This window comes from Phacochoerus africanus, chromosome 5 (assembly GCF_016906955.1).
Source record: "Phacochoerus africanus isolate WHEZ1 chromosome 5, ROS_Pafr_v1, whole genome shotgun sequence".
Lineage (NCBI taxonomy): Eukaryota > Metazoa > Chordata > Mammalia > Artiodactyla > Suidae > Phacochoerus > Phacochoerus africanus.
The window spans coordinates 32529180-32547237 of NC_062548.1; the positions used below are offsets into that span (position 1 = coordinate 32529180).

The 18058-nt window shown below is 46.1% G+C and overlaps 1 protein-coding gene across 3 annotated transcripts in view; it reads left to right on the forward strand.

Moving 5' to 3' along the window:
• Positions 1–18058, forward strand: part of MYH11 (myosin heavy chain 11) — a 142004-nt gene that overhangs the window by 15226 nt on the left and 108720 nt on the right. For all 3 annotated transcript variants that reach the window (XM_047780437.1, XM_047780438.1, XM_047780439.1), the window contains exons 2-3: positions 4199–4560; positions 14833–14989. In XM_047780437.1, coding sequence (XP_047636393.1) covers positions 4216–4560; positions 14833–14989 — 502 coding nt within the window. In that variant the 5' untranslated portion in view covers positions 4199–4215. The remainder of the gene's footprint in view (positions 1–4198; positions 4561–14832; positions 14990–18058) is intronic.

Here is an 18058-nt window from a genome sequence, read left to right on the forward strand (position 1 = left end):
TGTTGTTTTGTTTTGTTTTGTTTTTTGTTTTTTAGGGCTGTACCTAAAAAGCATACGGAGGTTCCTAGGCTAGGGGTCCAATCGGAGCTACAGCTGCCAGCCTACACCACAGCCACAGCGACACTGGATCTGGGCTGCGTCTGTGACCTACACCACAGTTCATGGCAATGCCAGATCCTTAACCCACTGAGCAAGGCCAGGGATCGAACCTACAACCTCATGGTGCCTAGTCGGATTCGTTTCCGCTGTGCTCCCATTCCACTCCCATTCTCTGATTTTTGACAAATGTCTACAGTCATGCAATCCCCACCTTAATCCGGATATAGAACATTTTCATCACCCCAGCATTCCTTTGTGCTTCTTGGCAGTGAATTCCCTTCCTGGCCACTAGCAACTCCTGATCGGCTTTTGAGATTCATCTATTTTATTGTGCCATTTGTTTCTTTTTATTGCTGAGAATTTCATTTATATAGGTTGTTTTTAACCTAAAAGTATATTGTAAATATCTTGGCATGGTCAAAAGTCACCGGTTGTGTTTTTCTATTTATACGCAGTATCCAGAAAAGGCAAATCTATAGAGTCAGATAATAGGTTGGTGGTTGCCAGGGGGTGGGGGTAGGAACTGGGAGCGACTGCAGACCAGCACGAGGAAACCCTTTTTGAGGTGGTGGGAATGTTCCAAAGTTTATCATGAGGAATTCCCTTCGTGGCGCAGTGGTTAACGAATCCGACTAGGAACCATGAGGTTGCCGGTTCGATCCCTGGCCTTGCTCAGTGGGTTAAGGATCCGGCGTTGCCGTGAGCCGTGGTGTAGGTCGCAGACGCGGCTTGGATCCCGCGTTGCTGTGGCTCTGGCGTAGGCTGGCAGCTACAGCTCCGATTAGACCCCTTGCCTGGGAACCTCCATATGCCGAGGGAGCAGCACAAGAAATGGCAAAAAGACAAAAAGACAAAAAAAAAAAGTTTATCATGAGAGATGCACAAATCTGCAAATTTACTGCAAATTGCTGAATTGGGCATTTATGATGCAAGAATTTTAAAGCATGTACATGACAAATAAATATGTTAAGGTGAAAGGGGAAAAGCTTTGTGTGGCTTAAATAAAAGTCTATAGCTTGAATTTTTGGCTGAATTATAGCATTCTGTGCCCTGGATTGTTCTACAATTTACCAAAACCCTCTGGAAGACTGTTTGCTTTCAGGTTTTGCTGTTTCAAACAGCATCGTAATGCAACTTTTTTTTTGGTCTTTTTGGGGCCCCACCTGTGACATATGGAGGTTTCCAGGACAGGGACTGAATTGGAGCTGTATGCCGCGGGTGTGGCCCTAAAATAGCAACAAAAAAAATTATTTATTGAGGTATGGTTGATTTACAATGTTGCAGTGTGATTTAGATATATATATATATGTATTTATATATATGTACTTTTTCATATTCTTTTCCATTGCAGTTTATCACAGGATTATTATTATTATTATTATTATTATTTGTCTTTTTAGGGCAGGGTCTGCAACATATGGGAGTTCCCAGTCTAGGGGTCAAATTGGAGCTGCAGCTGCCAGCCTACACCACAGCCACAGCAATGCCAGATCCGAGCCACATCTGCGACCCATACCATAGCTCATGGCAATGCGGGATCTTAACCTACTGAGCAAAGCCAGGGATCAAACCTGCGTCCTCTGGACGCTAGTCGGATTTGTTTTCACTGAGCCATTGTGGGAATTCCTATCACAGAATATTGAATATAGTTCCCAGTGCTACACAGTCAGACCTTGTTATTTATCCATTCTGTATATAATAGTTTGCACCTGCTAATCCCAAACTCCTAATCCATCTCTCCCTACCCCTCCTCCCCCTTGGCAACCACAAGTCTGTTCTCTCTATCCGTGAGACCATTTCTGTTTTGTAGATAAGTTCATTTATATCATTTTTTAGATTCCACATGTAAGTGACATCATATGATATTTGTCTTTCTCTTTCTGACTTCACATGGTATAAGAATCTCTGCTTACATCCATGTTGCTGCAAATGGCATTACTTCATTCTTTTTATGGCTGGGTAGTATTCCATTGTGTGTATGTACCACATCTTCTTAATCCATTCTTCTGTCAATGGACCTTTAGGTGGCTTCCATGTCTTGGCTATTGTGAATAGTGCTCCTATGAACACTGGGGTGCATGTGCCTTTTTGAATTACAGTTTTCTCTGGATATATGCCCAGGAGTGAGATTGCTGGATCATATGGCAACTCTATTTTTAGTTTAAGGAACCTCCATACGGTTTTCCATAGTGGCTGCACCACTATACAAGGAATTAGTGTTTAATGGGCATGGAGGTTCAGTTTTACAAGATAAACAGAGTTCTGGAGCTAGACAATGGTAATGATTGCACCACAATACAAATGTATTTAATGTCACTGAACATTAGACTGTAGACTTAGAAATGGGTGAGAAGGTAACTTTTATGTATGTATATTTTAATATGATAAAAATTGGGGGAAAAAACATAAAGAGTAAAAATTCCTTTAGAACAGTACTTGACAAGTGCATGTATTTCCAGTTATTTTGCCGATAGGGATTCTAAATATTTTAAAATAAAAGTGGGTTATTATATCTACTGTTTTATAGTCTCCCCCATATTTTACTTTTTAAAGAGTTCTATTGAGATATAATTTACATATCATACAATTCATCCTTTTATTTATTCATTCATTTATTTTTTAAAATTTCATCGGAGTATAGTTGGCTGACAATCTTGTGTTAGTTTCAGAAGTACAGCAACAAGAATCAGTTATACATATACATATATCCATTCCTTTTCAGATTCTTTTCCCATATAGGTCTCTACAGAGCACTGAGTAGATTTCTCTATTTTATACTGTAGGTCCTTGTTCCTCATCCATTCCATACATAGTATTGTGTATATGTCCATCCAAGGCTCCCATTTTATCCCTTCCCCCAGGATTTCTCATTTGGCAACCATAAGTTTGTTTTTGAAATCTTTGAGTCTGTTTCTATTTTGTGAACAAGTTCCCCTGCTTCATTCTTTAGTAGATTCCACATAGTAGTGATCTCATATGATATTTGCCTTTCTCTCTCTGACTTACTTCACTTAGTATGATCATTTCTATGTCCATCCATGTTGTTGCAAATGGCATTATTTCATTCTTTTTTATGGCTGAGTAATATTCCACTGTATATGTGTACCACATCTTCTTTATCCAGTCCTCTGTTGATGGACATTTAGGTTTTTTTTCTATGTATTGGATGTTGTAAATAACAATTCACCCTTTGAAATCATACATTGAATGGCTTTTAGCATCTTTACAGAGTTGTGCATCCATTGCTGCAGTACATTCTAGAACATTTTCATTACCCCAGAAAGAAACCCTCCACCTCTTTGCCATCACCCTCTAATTCTTCCCCAGCTAATTTACTAATTTATTTTCTATCTCAATGAATTTGCCTATTCTGGACTTTTTATATAAGTGGAATCATATAATATGTGGCTTTTGATTCCTTCACTTAGCATAATGTTTTCAAGATTCATTAATGCTGCAGCATATATCATTTTTGGGGGGGCCACACCTGCAGATGTGGAAATTCCTGGGCCAGGGATTGAACTCCTGCCATAGCAGTGACCTGAGCTGCTGTAGTGACCATGCCAGATCCTTCACCCAGTGTGCCACAAAGGAACGCCAAAGTTTATCATTTTTTTAAATTGAGTTATAGTTGATTCACAATATTGTGTTAGTTTCAGGTGTACAGCACAGTGATTCAGATATATTTCCCTGTGCTATACAGTAGGTCCTTGTTGGTTATCGAGTTTATATATAATAGTTGTATTGTTAATCCCAACCTCTTAATTTATCCCCTTCTCCTTTCCCTTTGGTAACAATAAGTTCGTTTCACAGACATCTTGCATCCTAACCCCCTGGATAGCAGGTCTTTATGTGAGCAAAATCTTGGTTGTCATATTCATGCCATGTTGATGGACAACAGGCAATGATGCAGATCCTTTTCTGAAAGGCTTTGGGGTTGTTTCCATTTTTTGACAACAGAAACCATCCTGCAAGGAACACTGTTGTTCTTGTGGGATGTTTCTGAAGACTCTGTTCCCAGACATGGTGAGGTGAGGGCTTTATTCACCTTTAGGGCTTGGTTCTGGCCCAGTTCTGACCCTGTTGCCTTATTCCGCAGGGGACCGACCAGGCACCATGGCACAGAAAGGTCAGCTCAGTGACGATGAGAAGTTCCTCTTTGTGGACAAAAACTTCATCAACAACCCAGTGGCCCAGGCTGACTGGGCCGCCAAGAAGCTGGTCTGGGTTCCTTCGGAGAAGCAGGGTTTCGAGGCAGCCAGCATCAAGGAGGAGAAGGGAGATGAGGTGATCGTGGAGCTAGTGGAGAATGGCAAGAAGGTCACGGTCGGCAAAGATGACATTCAGAAGATGAACCCGCCCAAGTTCTCCAAGGTGGAGGACATGGCAGAGCTGACGTGTCTCAATGAAGCCTCAGTTCTGCACAACCTGAGGGAGAGGTACTTCTCGGGACTCATATACGTGAGTATCTTGGGGCAGCTGGTCACGTCTTCCTGCCCTCCTGCACCCCAAGGGAAGGGAGAGGCTTGAAGATGTCTTTGGGGTTCAGGTTGGGGGGCTGCATGGTGAGACGGAATCATTCAGACCTGGGTCCCCACTCCTCCTACCCTACCCTGTTCTGTGTAGGTTATTTTACATCTTGAAGCCTCTATTTTCCCATCTGCAAAATGGGAACAATCACCCTTCCCATGTAAAGGAGCTGCAAAGATTCCATGTGATCACATAGGCAAAGCGCCAAGGTCAGTGCTCAACAGATTTCAGTGTAGTAGTTCCCTGCTCTCCCTCTATCTTGGAAATAAAGAAGTGCTCTTAACCCCCTTGGGGAATTACGTCTAGTCACTTGTGATGGAGCATGATGGAGGATAATGTGAGAAAAAGAATGTGTGTGTGTACACACACATATATGTGTGTATGACTAGGTCACTTTGCTGTACAGCAGATATTGACAGAATATTGTAAATCAACTATAATTTAAAAATTAAAATTAAAAAAAAAAAACCCTTGGGAAGGCTGGTCCATCCTGGCAGCCAAATAGATAGGAGACATGAGGCTCTTGATTATGTTCAGTGGGGGGCTTCCCTGCCATGAGTGGAAATGTCTATATTGGACCCGAACTCCTTGGTCAAACTTGGTTGACTGTGCAGAGCAGAATGGACCAGAACTGTACTGTCCCATACGGTAGCTCCCACCACACGTGGCTAGCCAAATTTAGATGGGAACTGATGAAAAATCAGTCCTTAAGAGTTCATTGTTTCAGTTGTACTGGCTGCATGTCAGGTGCCCAACAGCCACCTGTGGCTGTGGTGTTGGACAGCACAGGTATAGAACAGTTTCATCATGGCAGAAAGTTCTGTTGGACATCCTGGACTGGATGACGTGGGGAGATGTGACCTGGGGGCGGGGGGGTACAGGTTCTTTGTGGGGCGAACCAGTCCCCTAGGCTATAGAAGGACATAGTAGTCCCATCAGACCAGACAGGTGGGCAGAGGGTCTTCCAGCCCAGCCTTTGTCTGCCTTGCCTCTCAGAAAGGATCCCTTAATCCCTTGGGTGAGTTACCTAATTTCTTTGAAATTTTGTTTCCTTTTCTGTAAAATGAACACAAGAATAGTATCAGCCTCATAGAGTGAGTTACTCTGAATAGAAAGCACATGCCACGCTTCCTAGCACATTGTAGGCACTCGACATGCTAGGTGGGTTTTGTTTTTTTTTTAATTAGTTGCTGTGATGGTCATTTTTGTTATTATTACCAGACCAAAGCTCTTGAATTCTTTACAATCTTGTGGAAACCGTCACCTCCATCTTTAGGCCCTGCTGGTCCTGCCCTTTATGTTTTGCCCCATCAAAATGACAAAACCCCTTTGTCATCTCTAAAACAGCCTGCAGATTTTTTTCCTAAATAGGAAAATAAAGCACATTCATTCCAGAAGATTTGGAAAATGCAGGAAAGCACAGCAAACACAAAAACCAGTCCTTCCTCAGAGATAACAGCTAATAAGATATGGGTGTGTTCTCGGTGTTTCTTTGGGAGAATGGTGTGTGCTTACACATTTGAAAGCCTGTGCACACAGGTTAGGGACCTGCTCTTCTTTCCCTGTACAGGTCAGTGCTAAGTACCCCTACTGATCAGTCACAACCCCAAAATGCCCCTTTATGAGCTTTGTGATTTAGCCCCTTGATGTACCGTAATGAATTATTCATTTTCCTTATAGATAGTTCAAAGAGGCTAATGGTGGCTTTGTATAAGAGCCCAGGGGGAGAGAAGCAACTCATAATTCTATAAATGCCTCCTCTTTATCTCATTTAATCAACACAGCATCCACTGAATGATGTATACTTGTTCTGTTCCACAGACAAGCAAGCTGAGGCTTAGCATAGGCAAGACCATCCTTTGCTCCCTAACTAAGCAGGGCAAGTCCCTTTTGTCCACCCTCCTCCCTGTATGGAAGCCTTATCAACCTGTGGCCATTGGTCCAGAGTGGATGTTTCCAAGGACACCAGTCTGCAGGGAGTTAGAGGGGAGTTAGGCTCCTGTAGGTCTCCCATCCAAGATAAGTCATCTCCCTCCAGGGAGGTCAAGGACAGACCTGGATGTGAATCTTGCCGTGTGTCCCCTGACACTGTGGTTTGAGCCCAAAATAGAAGTCAGGAAAAATGAGGGGCTTAGGGAGGTCCCAAGACCCAGACTGTCTTCTGACAGCAGATTAAAAACCCAACCAAATCTTTAGATTCCTGCTATGCTTTTCTGGGCAGATTAAATGAAAAGCCTTTCAGTCTTATGACCATGTGCCCACTCCTGTCTGGTCAATTTAATCACTTAAATAGAAACCGTGGTCCATGATGGAGGAGAGAAAGGAGGACAGGGTGGGGTGGGGGGCATGGCAAGTTGTTCACCCAGCGCGTGATAGCAGAAGGTGCGGCCCTTGTTACAGGTGGGCGGCAGGTGAAGCCCAGGCTGCCGGTTGTGCCCGACTTTGCTCTTGGTAAAGAAGAGAGCTTTGCAGGAGTTCCCATTGTGGCTCAGTGATAGTGAAACCGACTAGTATTCATTAGGATGTGGGTTCGATCCCTGGCCTTGCCCAGTGGGTTTGGGATCTGGTGTTGTCATAGCTGCAGGGTAGATCACAACTGCATCTGGGATCTGATCCCTGGCCAGGGAAGTTCACGTGCTGCTGCGGCCAAAAAAAAAAAGACAATACTGTTGAAAGCAAAGTTCATGTCCCACTCTGCACACGAGGTGACCAAGGCCAGGAGGTGATGTGACTTGCCTACGACAGGACTGGGTCAGATTTCAGGCCTGTCCATCTGCTAAGTCCTCTTGGTCCCCCTGATTTCCTCTCCATGAGATGCTGGGAAGCACAGGGCCCAGGCTTCGCCCCAAGGCTGTTTGATAATTACAGGGAGGAAGGTAAGCCCCACTTGAGCTGGATGCAGCTGTATGACAGAGCTTCTAAAATGATGAATGGAGGGAGAAAATACGCTTTATACACCATCCACTGTAATAACTCGGCTTTAAAACAGAAAGAAATCTTGCCATTTGCAAGGACATTATGATAAGCCGGTCACGGACAAATCCTGCAGGATCCCACTTACAGGAGACATCTGGAAGAGGCGAATTTAGGGAGTTCCCTGGGGGCCTAACGGTTGAGGATCTGGCATTGTCACTGCTGTGTCGTGGGTTTGCTCCCTGGCCTGGGAATTTCTATGTGCTGTGGGCATGGCCAAAAAAAGTAGGCTTACTCAGAGATGCAGAGAGTGAAGTGGTGGGTGCTGGGGGTGGGGGCAACGAAGCGTTTCTGGTTAAAGGTATAAAGCCTCAGTTCAGCAGGAGGAGTACATTCCAGGCCTCTCTGTGAGCCTGCAGTTAACAAGTCTATACTGAGTATTTACAGACTGTGAAGGGGGTAGGTCTCACATCAAGTGTTGTTACCAAAGGAAGTTTTTTTCGAAAATATAGGGTTCTAAACTCAGCACCTGTGAGTGAGTGCTAGGGATTTTGTCAGCTTCCTGAAATGTAAGAAAGGCTGTTTGCATGTCCATTCTTTTCTGAGTAGAGGGTCTTGGCTTTCATTAGACTCAGAAGAGCCCTGTTTACCCCACGATAATAATAAGGGTGGCTGCTATTTATTTAAAATTTACTCTCGGAGGGAGTTCCCGTTGTGGCTCAGCAGTTAATGAATCCGACTAGCATCCATCAGGATGTGGGTTCCAATCCCTGGCCTTGCTCAGTGGATTAAGGATCTGGCATTGCCATGAGCTGTGGTTAGGGTTAGGGTTGGGTTAGGGTTAGGCTTGGATCCTGCATTGCTCTGGCTGTGGTGTAGGCCGGTGGCTACAACTCTGATTTGACCCCTAGCCTGGGAACTTCCACATGCCACGGGTGCGGCCCTAAAAAGACAAAAAATTTTTAAAAATTAAAAAATAAAAATAAAATAAAATTTACTCTTGGAGTTCATGTTGTAGCTTAGCGGTTTGCCAACCTGACTTGTATCTGTGAAGGATGCAAGTTCGATCCCTGGCCTCATGCAGTGGGTTGAGGAACTGGAGTTGCCGCAAGCTGTAGTGTAGGTCACAGATTGGGTTCAGATGTGGTGTTGCTGTGGCTGTGGCATAGGCTGGCAGCTGAAGCTCTAATTTGACCCCTGGCCTGGGAATTTCCATATGTTGCAGGTGCAACCCTAAAGAAAAAAAAATAAAAAAATTTTTAAATTAAATTTATTCTGTTACAGGTTTATATTAGCATATTGTTATTGCTACTACTATTGTTTTCTTTTCAAAGTTATTTATTGAAGTATAGCTGACTATTACTTTCTTTATGTAAGGGAGCTATACTATTGTTTAGCCTCATTTTTTGCAGATAAAGAAACTGGGGCTTAGAAAATTAAATAAGTTAATGAGAAATAACTTATTTCAAACCCAGGATGGCTGGCCCCAGGACTAGAGCTTTTTAAAATTGCTCTCTCATTTAATCCTTCCAATGTCCCTATAAGAGAAAGGCTAGTACCTCGTTTTAGAGAGTAAGACACTGAGGCTCAGATGGTCTCAGTCCTATCCGTTGCTGGAAGTGGGCAGAACTGGTATTCAGACATGGTCTGTCTGCCTTCAGGGCATAGGTAACTACCCATGACAGCAAAGGCCCTAAGGTACCAGGCTTGGAGCCGGATGTGATGGATGTGGGCTGGGGCAGGTGGGGGTGGTGCCACAAGTACCCTTAGCTTTGGGTTGGACACGCTTTAAGGGCGCAGAAGGAAAGAAGCTGATTTTTGTATGGTTTCTTGAGCACCTACGAGGTGCTAAGCCTGAGATTGCAAAGCTCTTGGCCCAGAGCGAGTGATTTTTTTAAAATCAGGTTAATATGATATATCTCCCACACACACTAAATAAAAGATAGAAAATTTAATTTTCTGGCATGGCTTGCAAAAGGCAAGGACCCAGCACCCCTGAACCAGGTTGTCCGGCCCCAGTCCCTGTGGGATGGGCAGTGCAGACTCTGATGTCCCACAGGCCCCACCACGTCCTTTCATCCTCCAGACCCTGGGACTCTGTGTTGTGGACCATTGATCACTGCAGCTAGTTTCTCCCCCTCACCCTCGGCCCACTCCATTCATGTCTTACTTGTATGGTCCTTGTAGACAGTGGGACCTTCCACCCTGTGCCAGGGCCCTGGGGCTGGGAACACAATCCAGGGCAAAGGAGGACAGACCTTCCTATTCCCTGGCTCTCCACGTCCAAATTCCCCACCCATGAACTTAAAAAACCCATTTTCCTGGATCACTGGTTTCATGGTGCTGGGAAGCCTGGGGATAAGGAGAGGCCCTCCTTTCAAATTCCAGCAGGTGATGCTGTTTTCATGATAGACCCCTGGCCCCAGGAACCTTCGCCTTCTCCAGAAGGAGTGTCTGTCCAGGGATGCTAGGGGCAGGCTGGCAGCAGAGGCTTCCTGGCTGCCAGCGATTCCTGGAGGGTAGAAAAAATTACAACTGCATTGGGCTTGGAGGGGTGGAAAGAAAACACAACTGGTGGCTCCCCTTTGACTGTGAACTATTTTAATCTTTCAAGTTCTTATTGCTTCAAAGGACTTCCCTGATAAACAAGGCGATCCATGCAAAGCCTACAAGACACTATTTAAAACTAAGTATTTATCATGCCTTGTGGCCTTTTCCTGTGTCTGTTTATAACCATCTAGTTAGACTTATGACATTTTTTTTTTTGAATAAACAACACATGCTTTATATAAAATAGCATACAAGGGTGTTTAGAACTTTCTCTTTCATCCCCATTCTTCATCTTAGGATTCCCCTCCTTACAGAAGCCATGATCACCAGTTCCTTATGGAATATTTTATACATATACATATGTACATAATTTTTAAAGGACAGCGTGTCATAATTATTGCGTTGGACTCCACTGACGAATATTTATGTTGTTTCTCGTCTTTTTTGCCATTAAAATCAAGGCTGCAGCAGATCACGTTCTTGGTAGCCTGCGTCTGTTTCTAGGACACGTTCAGAAAGACATGACATTGCATCTTGGTAAAGACAGTAGGGTTATCCATAGTTTTTCATCGATGACGAAGGAAGGCCTGAGACGTTTGGGCCCTTGCTCAAGCTGCACAGGCAATGAGGGCAGGGCTGAGGTTTGACCTGGGCCCCGGTGACTTAACGCCTGCCTCCATCCCGTCCACCTTCCCCCACTGTTCCTCATTTCTGCCCAAAGCCTTGGGAGCTCAGGGCTCCACGGCTGACCATATAAAGTGCTGGGGAAAAACTGGAGTCGCTTCCTAATACGGTCACAATAGGGAAACCCTAGGCCGGCAGCCGGGACCTGCCGGTGGCACGGGGCCCTGAGATGCGGGCTAGAATGTGGGAGGCAGCGATGCTGAAATCTCTGAACTTGACCCCCTGGAGAGGGGTTCATGGGGGTGACGAGGGGGCTCAGGAACACAGCCAAGTGCAGGTGGACTGGGTCGGGTGAGGTCAGGCGGGATGGAGTGATGGAGAGTGAACCTTCAGATTTGGAAGCCCAGCTTCTGCGTGCAGTGGGCTGCTGCCTGCTGAGTCCTTCCTTCTGGGCTGTTGTGCCGCGCAAAGATATGCTGAACTGGATAGAGATTCAGATCTGCCTCAAAACGTGGATTAAGTGCTTGCTGTGTGCATAGCCCAGGAGGTGTCTTAGCAAACAGGAGGAAATATTTTTCCTTCAAAAGCTGGTCAGGCAGTTGGGAGAGCCAAGCCTGCCTGCCTGCCTTCCTCCCTTAATTTTATTTAGCAGGAGTTCCCGTCGTGGCGCAGTGGTTAACGAATCCGACTAGGAACCATGAGGTTGCGGGTTCGGTCCCTGCCCTTGCTCAGTGGGTTAACAATCCGGCGTTGCTGTGAGCTGTGGTGTAGGTTGCAGACGCGGCTCGGATCCCGCGTTGCTGTGGCTCTGAAGTAGGCCGGTGGCTACAGCTCCGATTCAACCCCTAGCCTGGGAACCTCCATATGCCGTGGGAGCGGCCCAAGAAATAGCAACAACAATAACAACAACAAAAAGACAAAAAAAAAAATTTTATTTAGCAAAATTTATTGCGTATCTACCATGTCCAAGCCCTGTGCTGGGTGCTGAAGATGCAGTGGTGTGCAGCTTGCAGTCCAGGAGGTGATATTTAGGCTGACCCCTGGAAAAGCAGATGAAGTGGCTCTGAGAATGCCAGTGGGGGAGAGGGAACAGCTCATGGGCAGTTTCCAGGGTGGCAAAAGGTTTTCATCATCATGAAACACAGGGAGCATGGGACAGTCACTGATGTTTCGTGAGCCCCTGTTACATCCCAGGCAGTGTGCTAAATGCTTCACAAGAGCTATCTCACAGCACACCAGTGAAGGAGCTGCTATTACACCTGCCCATTTTGCAGATGAAGATAACTGAGGCTCAGAGAGGCTAAGAGACTTGTCCAGGGTCCCACAGCCAAGAAGTAGCTGAATGAGAGTTCAAAGAGGTCCCTGCTATTCCCTTCTACACCCCTAACTGCTGTCCTTTACCACCCCCAGGATGCCTTGAGGGGGTGGTTTGGGCTGTAAATGACACACCCTACAAAGGACATGGCAGTGGCAGGGGGCACAGCCTGGGAGGAGCTGGAGGTGGAGTTGAGACCTGAAGATCTGAGTCCTTACTCGATGGAGGCCCGGAGCTGGGGACCAGGACACAGATGATCAGGACACACAGGCCCTGCGCTGGGCCAGCTTTGCCACCTGGTCAGCAAATCTCTACTGAGCACCTCCTCTGTGTAACCCAGTGCAAGGCCCCGGGTCACAGAAATGAAGGCGGCATTGCCCCTGTTCCAGGGAAGCTTTGTAATTAACTGACCCCTCGGGCATTCATTTAGCAGGCATTTAGTGAGCACCCGCTGTATACCTGAGCTGTGAAGTCTTAATGCTGGAAGTGCCTTCCCCCTGAAATTTCTTGCCACATGGGTTAACACCCTCTCTCCCTTTCTCCCCAAATGCTTGTTCTTATCATGTTATTTGTAAATGTCCACATCTTCCTTCTGACCTGTGGGCTTTTTGAGGGCAGGGACAATTATCCATTGATTTGTCTCCAGCATCTAGCACAGACCTGGTATACAGTAGGTGCTCAATAAATGTCGGGTGGACATTTAGACAGGCCTTAGATTGACCTCATTCCTGCCCCTTTTGGAAATGGTGGGGCGGGGGGAACCTGGGAGAGAACCCCCTCCCTCCCCCACTAGTCCTGTACCTTTTAAAGAATATCATTCTCTCCCTGTGCCCAGCCTATCATCATTGTCCCCTAGCAGGTGGAGCCCCAGGGGAGCCTCCCTCTCCCCAACCAGCTGCCATTGAAACTAAAAGCCTTTTCGGGCAGGATCTTGTGTGTTTTTTCCTTTACTATAATCCCCGGGCCTCACCGTGTCTAGGACACACGTCGAATGAATGGATGAGTAAATGAATGAACAAATGGTTGGTCGTTTCTGTAAGACGAGTGTGGGTCCACAGCCTAATGGACAGTGCTCACACCTTGGAGTGGGCTAAGCTGGGCTCAGGGCTGCCAGGATCTTTTTTTTTTTTTTGTATGTTTAGGGGCGCACCCATGGCATATGGAGATTCCCAGGCTAGGGGTCAAACTGGAGCTGTAGCTCTTAAGTTCCAGAACATTTTTCTTTCTTTTTTTTTTTTTTTGTCTTTTTAGGGCTATACCTGTGGCATATGGAAGTTTCCAGGCTAGGGGTCAAATCGGACAGCCGCAGCAACACAGGATCCAAGCCGTATCTGTGACCTATACCACCGCTCACGGCTATGCCTGGATCCTTAACCTACTGAGCAAGACCAGGAATCAAATCCGCGGCCTCATGGATACTAGTCAGGTTCATTACTGCTGAGCCACAATGGGAACTCTGAGTTCCAGGACATTTTTATAAGCTCCAAAAAGAAACCTGTCCCAATCAGCAGTCCCGTCCCATTCTCTCATCTCTCCAGTCTCTGGAAACCAAAGACCAGGTTTCTGTCTCTGTGGATTTGTCTGTTCTGGGCATTTCATACATATGGAGCCGCAGAATACGTGACCTTCCGTGTCAGACTTTTCGCTTAGCATGTTTTCCAGGGTCATCCCTGTTGCAACGTGTCAATACCACTCCGATTTAAGGACAGCCGTGTTCATGCCCATTTGACAGATGAGGAAGCATGTACTTTGTTCATGGTCCAGAGGATGAGCCCTGGGGAAAGCAGTCACGATCTTAGTTCCAAATTCCCCAGCCGCTGTGTGACCTGGGGACAACCTCCCTGAGCCTCAGTTTCCTCACCTGTCAAGTGGGCAGCGGGGAAATCACAGTATCCCTGTCCCAGGGCGGATGTGATGATTTAAATAAAAAGATACTTTGTGAAGTGCCAAGCTCCCTGGCCGGCACATAGTAGGTGCTCAAGAAATGGTGGATGTTATTTAAGACCCTGAGGCTCAAGGAGGTGAAACCACAAGAGGTGAGCATGGAGCTGGGATGTGAACCCAGAACTGTTTAAAACTGCACAGTTATGGGAGTTCCCGCTGTGGCAGCTAAGGATCCAGCTCATCTCTGTGGCAGCACCCGTTCAATCCCCCTGTGGGTACAGTGGTTAAGGATCCAGCATTGCTGCAGTTGTGGTGTAGGTCGTAGCTGCGGTTCAGATGTGATCCCTGGCCTGGGAACTTCCACTTGCTCTGGGTGCAGCCAAAAAGGAAAAAAAATTAATAAAATGAAAAATAAAACCACTGTATGTATAACTGAATCACTTTGCTGTATGTTTGAAATTAATGCAACATTGTAAATTAACGATACTTCAATTTTAAAAAGGAAAGAATCCCACAGTTATAAAATATAACACAGATGCCCTAAAAATCTAATCTTGCCTCTCGCTCCTCTGGCCCCCTACCTGAAGTCACTGATGCCTAGGACGCTGAGTCTTAGCTTCCCCAGCTCTAAAATGAGAACATGAGGGAGTTCCCTGGTGGCCCCGGGGTTAAGGATCTGGCATTGTTACTGCTGTGGCATGGGTTCCATCCCTGGCCTGGGAACTTCTGCCTGGCACCGGCATGGCCCGGGGGCGGTGGGGGAGAACATGAGTGCATCTGTCTAAGGGTGCCACTGTGAGGATCAAGTGAGAAAGTGCACACAGTGGCACTCGGACAAAGCAGGTGGTGGTGGGCCGGAGGTCTGAGGTCTCCTCTCTGCGGGGGCCCCGGAAGTAAGCTGGCTTCTCTGCTTGCAGACGTACTCGGGCCTCTTCTGCGTGGTGGTGAACCCCTACAAGCAGCTGCCCATCTACTCGGAGAAGATCATTGACATGTACAAGGGCAAGAAGCGGCACGAGATGCCGCCCCACATCTACGCCATCGCCGACACGGCCTACCGGAGCATGCTGCAAGGTGAGCCGCCGCCGCCGGGGAGCCTGCCCGGGCTGCTTCGGGTCACTCCTCGGAATGCTGGCTTGGCCCAGGCCCCTCCTGTCCCGCCTGCCTGCCCTTCTCGCCAAGAATGCGGAGTTTGGCAGGCGGCACTGGGGGACAGGAGGGCTGTGACTGAAAAAGGGAAAAAGCAAGCAGAGCATCTGTGTTTGTGGCCCGGGAGGGCGAGGGAGGGCAGATAGCTTGGGCAAATACGGGCATGAGCTTGCTCCAGAGCTCGCAGTACCCCCATTGGCAGAGGCCGGGTGCTGGAGGCTGTCTGGAAAATGGGTGGGTGCTCTCACCTTGGAAGGAAAGAGGGTGGGGAACTACCCGGGGCTGAGCCAGCCAGATCTGCATTTGCAAGCACCTGCTGCTCACACACTGTGAGAGCCTGTGCAGGAAAAAAAAAAAAAAAGTCTTTTCCTCTCCTGCCTCAGTTTCCTTATCTGTGAAAAGGGAGTGATGGGATCCAGCTCGCAGCTGGTGGTGAAGGTCGACCCTAAAGACCTTTCTTTGCATGGTGTTTATGTATTATCATTATTACTATCATTAGTAACTTTGAGGAGTTCCTTTCATGGCTCAGCGGTTAACAAACCCAACTAGGATCCATGAGGATGCGGGTTTGATCCCTGGCCTCACTCAGTGGGTTAAGGATCCAGCATTGCCTTGACCTGTGGTGTAGGTTACAGACCCAGCTTGGATCCCGTGTTGCCTGTGGCTGGGGTGTAGGCCGGCAGCTACAGCTCCAATTCAACCCCTAGCCTGGGAACTTCCGTATGGCTCAGGTGTGACCCGAAAAAGACAAAAAATTCTTGGGGCGGGGGGCATTGTATACAAAAAGCCCAATTTCTGGCTCATTTTGAAAGCATTGGAACATCTGGCAACAGGCGATCCCACAAGTCAGCTGCCCCTTTAGAGATGTGAATTCTTCAGTTTTCCAGTCCTCACCTGGCCTGAGGTGCTTGTTGGTGTTAACTGTGTGTTTGACTTTGCAACCTGTGGAATAGCAACTTTCAAGCATGGTGTGAGTTGGGAATTGAAAGGAGCCCCTTTCTGGAATCTCTTGACAGGGATTCCGGGGTGCTGAGGAGATATACCCCCTCAAGGTAGAGGAATTCAGGTAGAAGTTTCCAGGATTAATGTCAGAGTTAGCCAGATCCCACAGGTATGACTCAAGCTGGACCACTCTGGACATGAGACCACCATTGCCTTCAAAGACCAGAATATGGAGCCTTGCAAAGAGTATTGTAGAGATACAGTCTCAAGTTGTAAAGTGATGACTCTTGGAGTTAGTATGTGTCTCTGGAAAAAAAAAAAAATCCTTTGTGGTCTCCCTTGTTAGGAAACTGTAAAACGGTAGTTCACACACATCTTCGGAAAGCTGAACATCGTAGGCTGAACTGTGTGTGCATATCATTTGGAATATTTTTGGTTGCAAGAAACATAGCGACCAATTAAAGTGGCTTAAGCAACAGGAGTTTATTATCTCACATAACAAGTGGTCTGGAGGTTGATGATTTCAGGCTTAGTTAATTCAGCAGCTCAAAAACATTTCTTTGGGATTTTCTTGGTTGTTTCCTCATAGTTACAAGATGGCAGCCATAGCTCCAGACATCACATCCTCATGTGATAATATCCAAAAGCATGAAGGAAATAGATGATTTTTCCCTATGGCTCTCTTTCTTTTTCCTTTTAATCAAAGAGGAAAACCTTTTCCAGAAACTCCTCAACAGGCATCCCTTATGTCTGATTGGCTAAAACTTGATCACATGTCAGCCTCTAAATCAGTCATTGACAAAGACTAGAACATTTATGATTGGTTTGGACTACTCCTGGTTCTCTCCTGGAGCTGAGGGACCTCCAGCTAAACACATTTTATCTGAAAACCAGAATGAAAGAAAGTTCTGATAGTAAGGGGAGGGGGAGAGTGACAGGAAAGCCCTGCCACAGTGCTCTGAAAATATATTGTGTAACTTAAAAAAAACAAACAAACTATAATCTTATATAGTCATTCTAGAAAAATTAAAACATATATTTAAGCAAAAAAGAATGTACCAGGATTTCCCAGGTGGCCTAGCGGTTAAGGTTTTGTTGTTGTCACAGCTGTGGCTCAGGTTCGATCCCTGGTCCAGGAACTTCTGCATGCTGTGATGCCGTCAGAGAAAGAGAATGTACTGGCACCCATAATTCTCTCACCCAGAGATCATCACCATTAACATTTTGGTAGCACGCTTTCATGTGCTAACGGAGCTGGGTGGCATAAAATGAAGGAAGTGCTTTGTTTTCCTTTTTCATTTTAGGGCTGCACCTGTGGCACATGGACGTTCTCAGGGGAGGGGTGGAATTGGAGCTGCAGCTGCCAGCAAAGGAGGTTTTGATTATCTGAAAATAATTGGTTCAAAAAAAATCACTTGAAACAGGCACTGTACATAGTAAAACACTGTACACAGACACAGTAAGGGGGGAAGAGTTTGATGGGTTTGAAATGCAAAGGATGAACTGATGTATTTTCCATGTAATAGGAATCTGGTGGTAATTGCATCTAGATGCTGATTCTTAGATTGAGTATAAAATTAATTCAGGGTTAGGTTTTTTTTTTTACCTTAACGTTTTTGGTGGGACAGAACCACGTGAGAGCACAAGACACAGTTCTTCCCGTGATGCTTGATCTCCATGCTGTGGGATAAGAGGATAAATTCTTGCGGACTCAGTGGAGAAATCATCACTTTTGCCAACAACTTCTTTTACTTATTTGGTGTTTGGCACATTCTCTCAAAGCCCCTGCTGTGTTATCTTTCATGGGGTCTCCGATATTTGATTGTGAATTGACTTTCTTGTGACCTTTTGAAGGTCACTGACTTGTGATCCTTTGCACCTTCAAAGAAATTGGCCCTTTTGCAGAACTGCCACTTCATTTTGGGTTTGTCTCAAAATGATGGCTGCTGGAGTTCCCACTGTGGCTCAGCTGGTTAAGAACCTGACATAGTCTCTGTGAGGATTCCGGTTCAATCCCTGGCTTCACTCAGTGGGTTAAGGATCCAGCTTTAC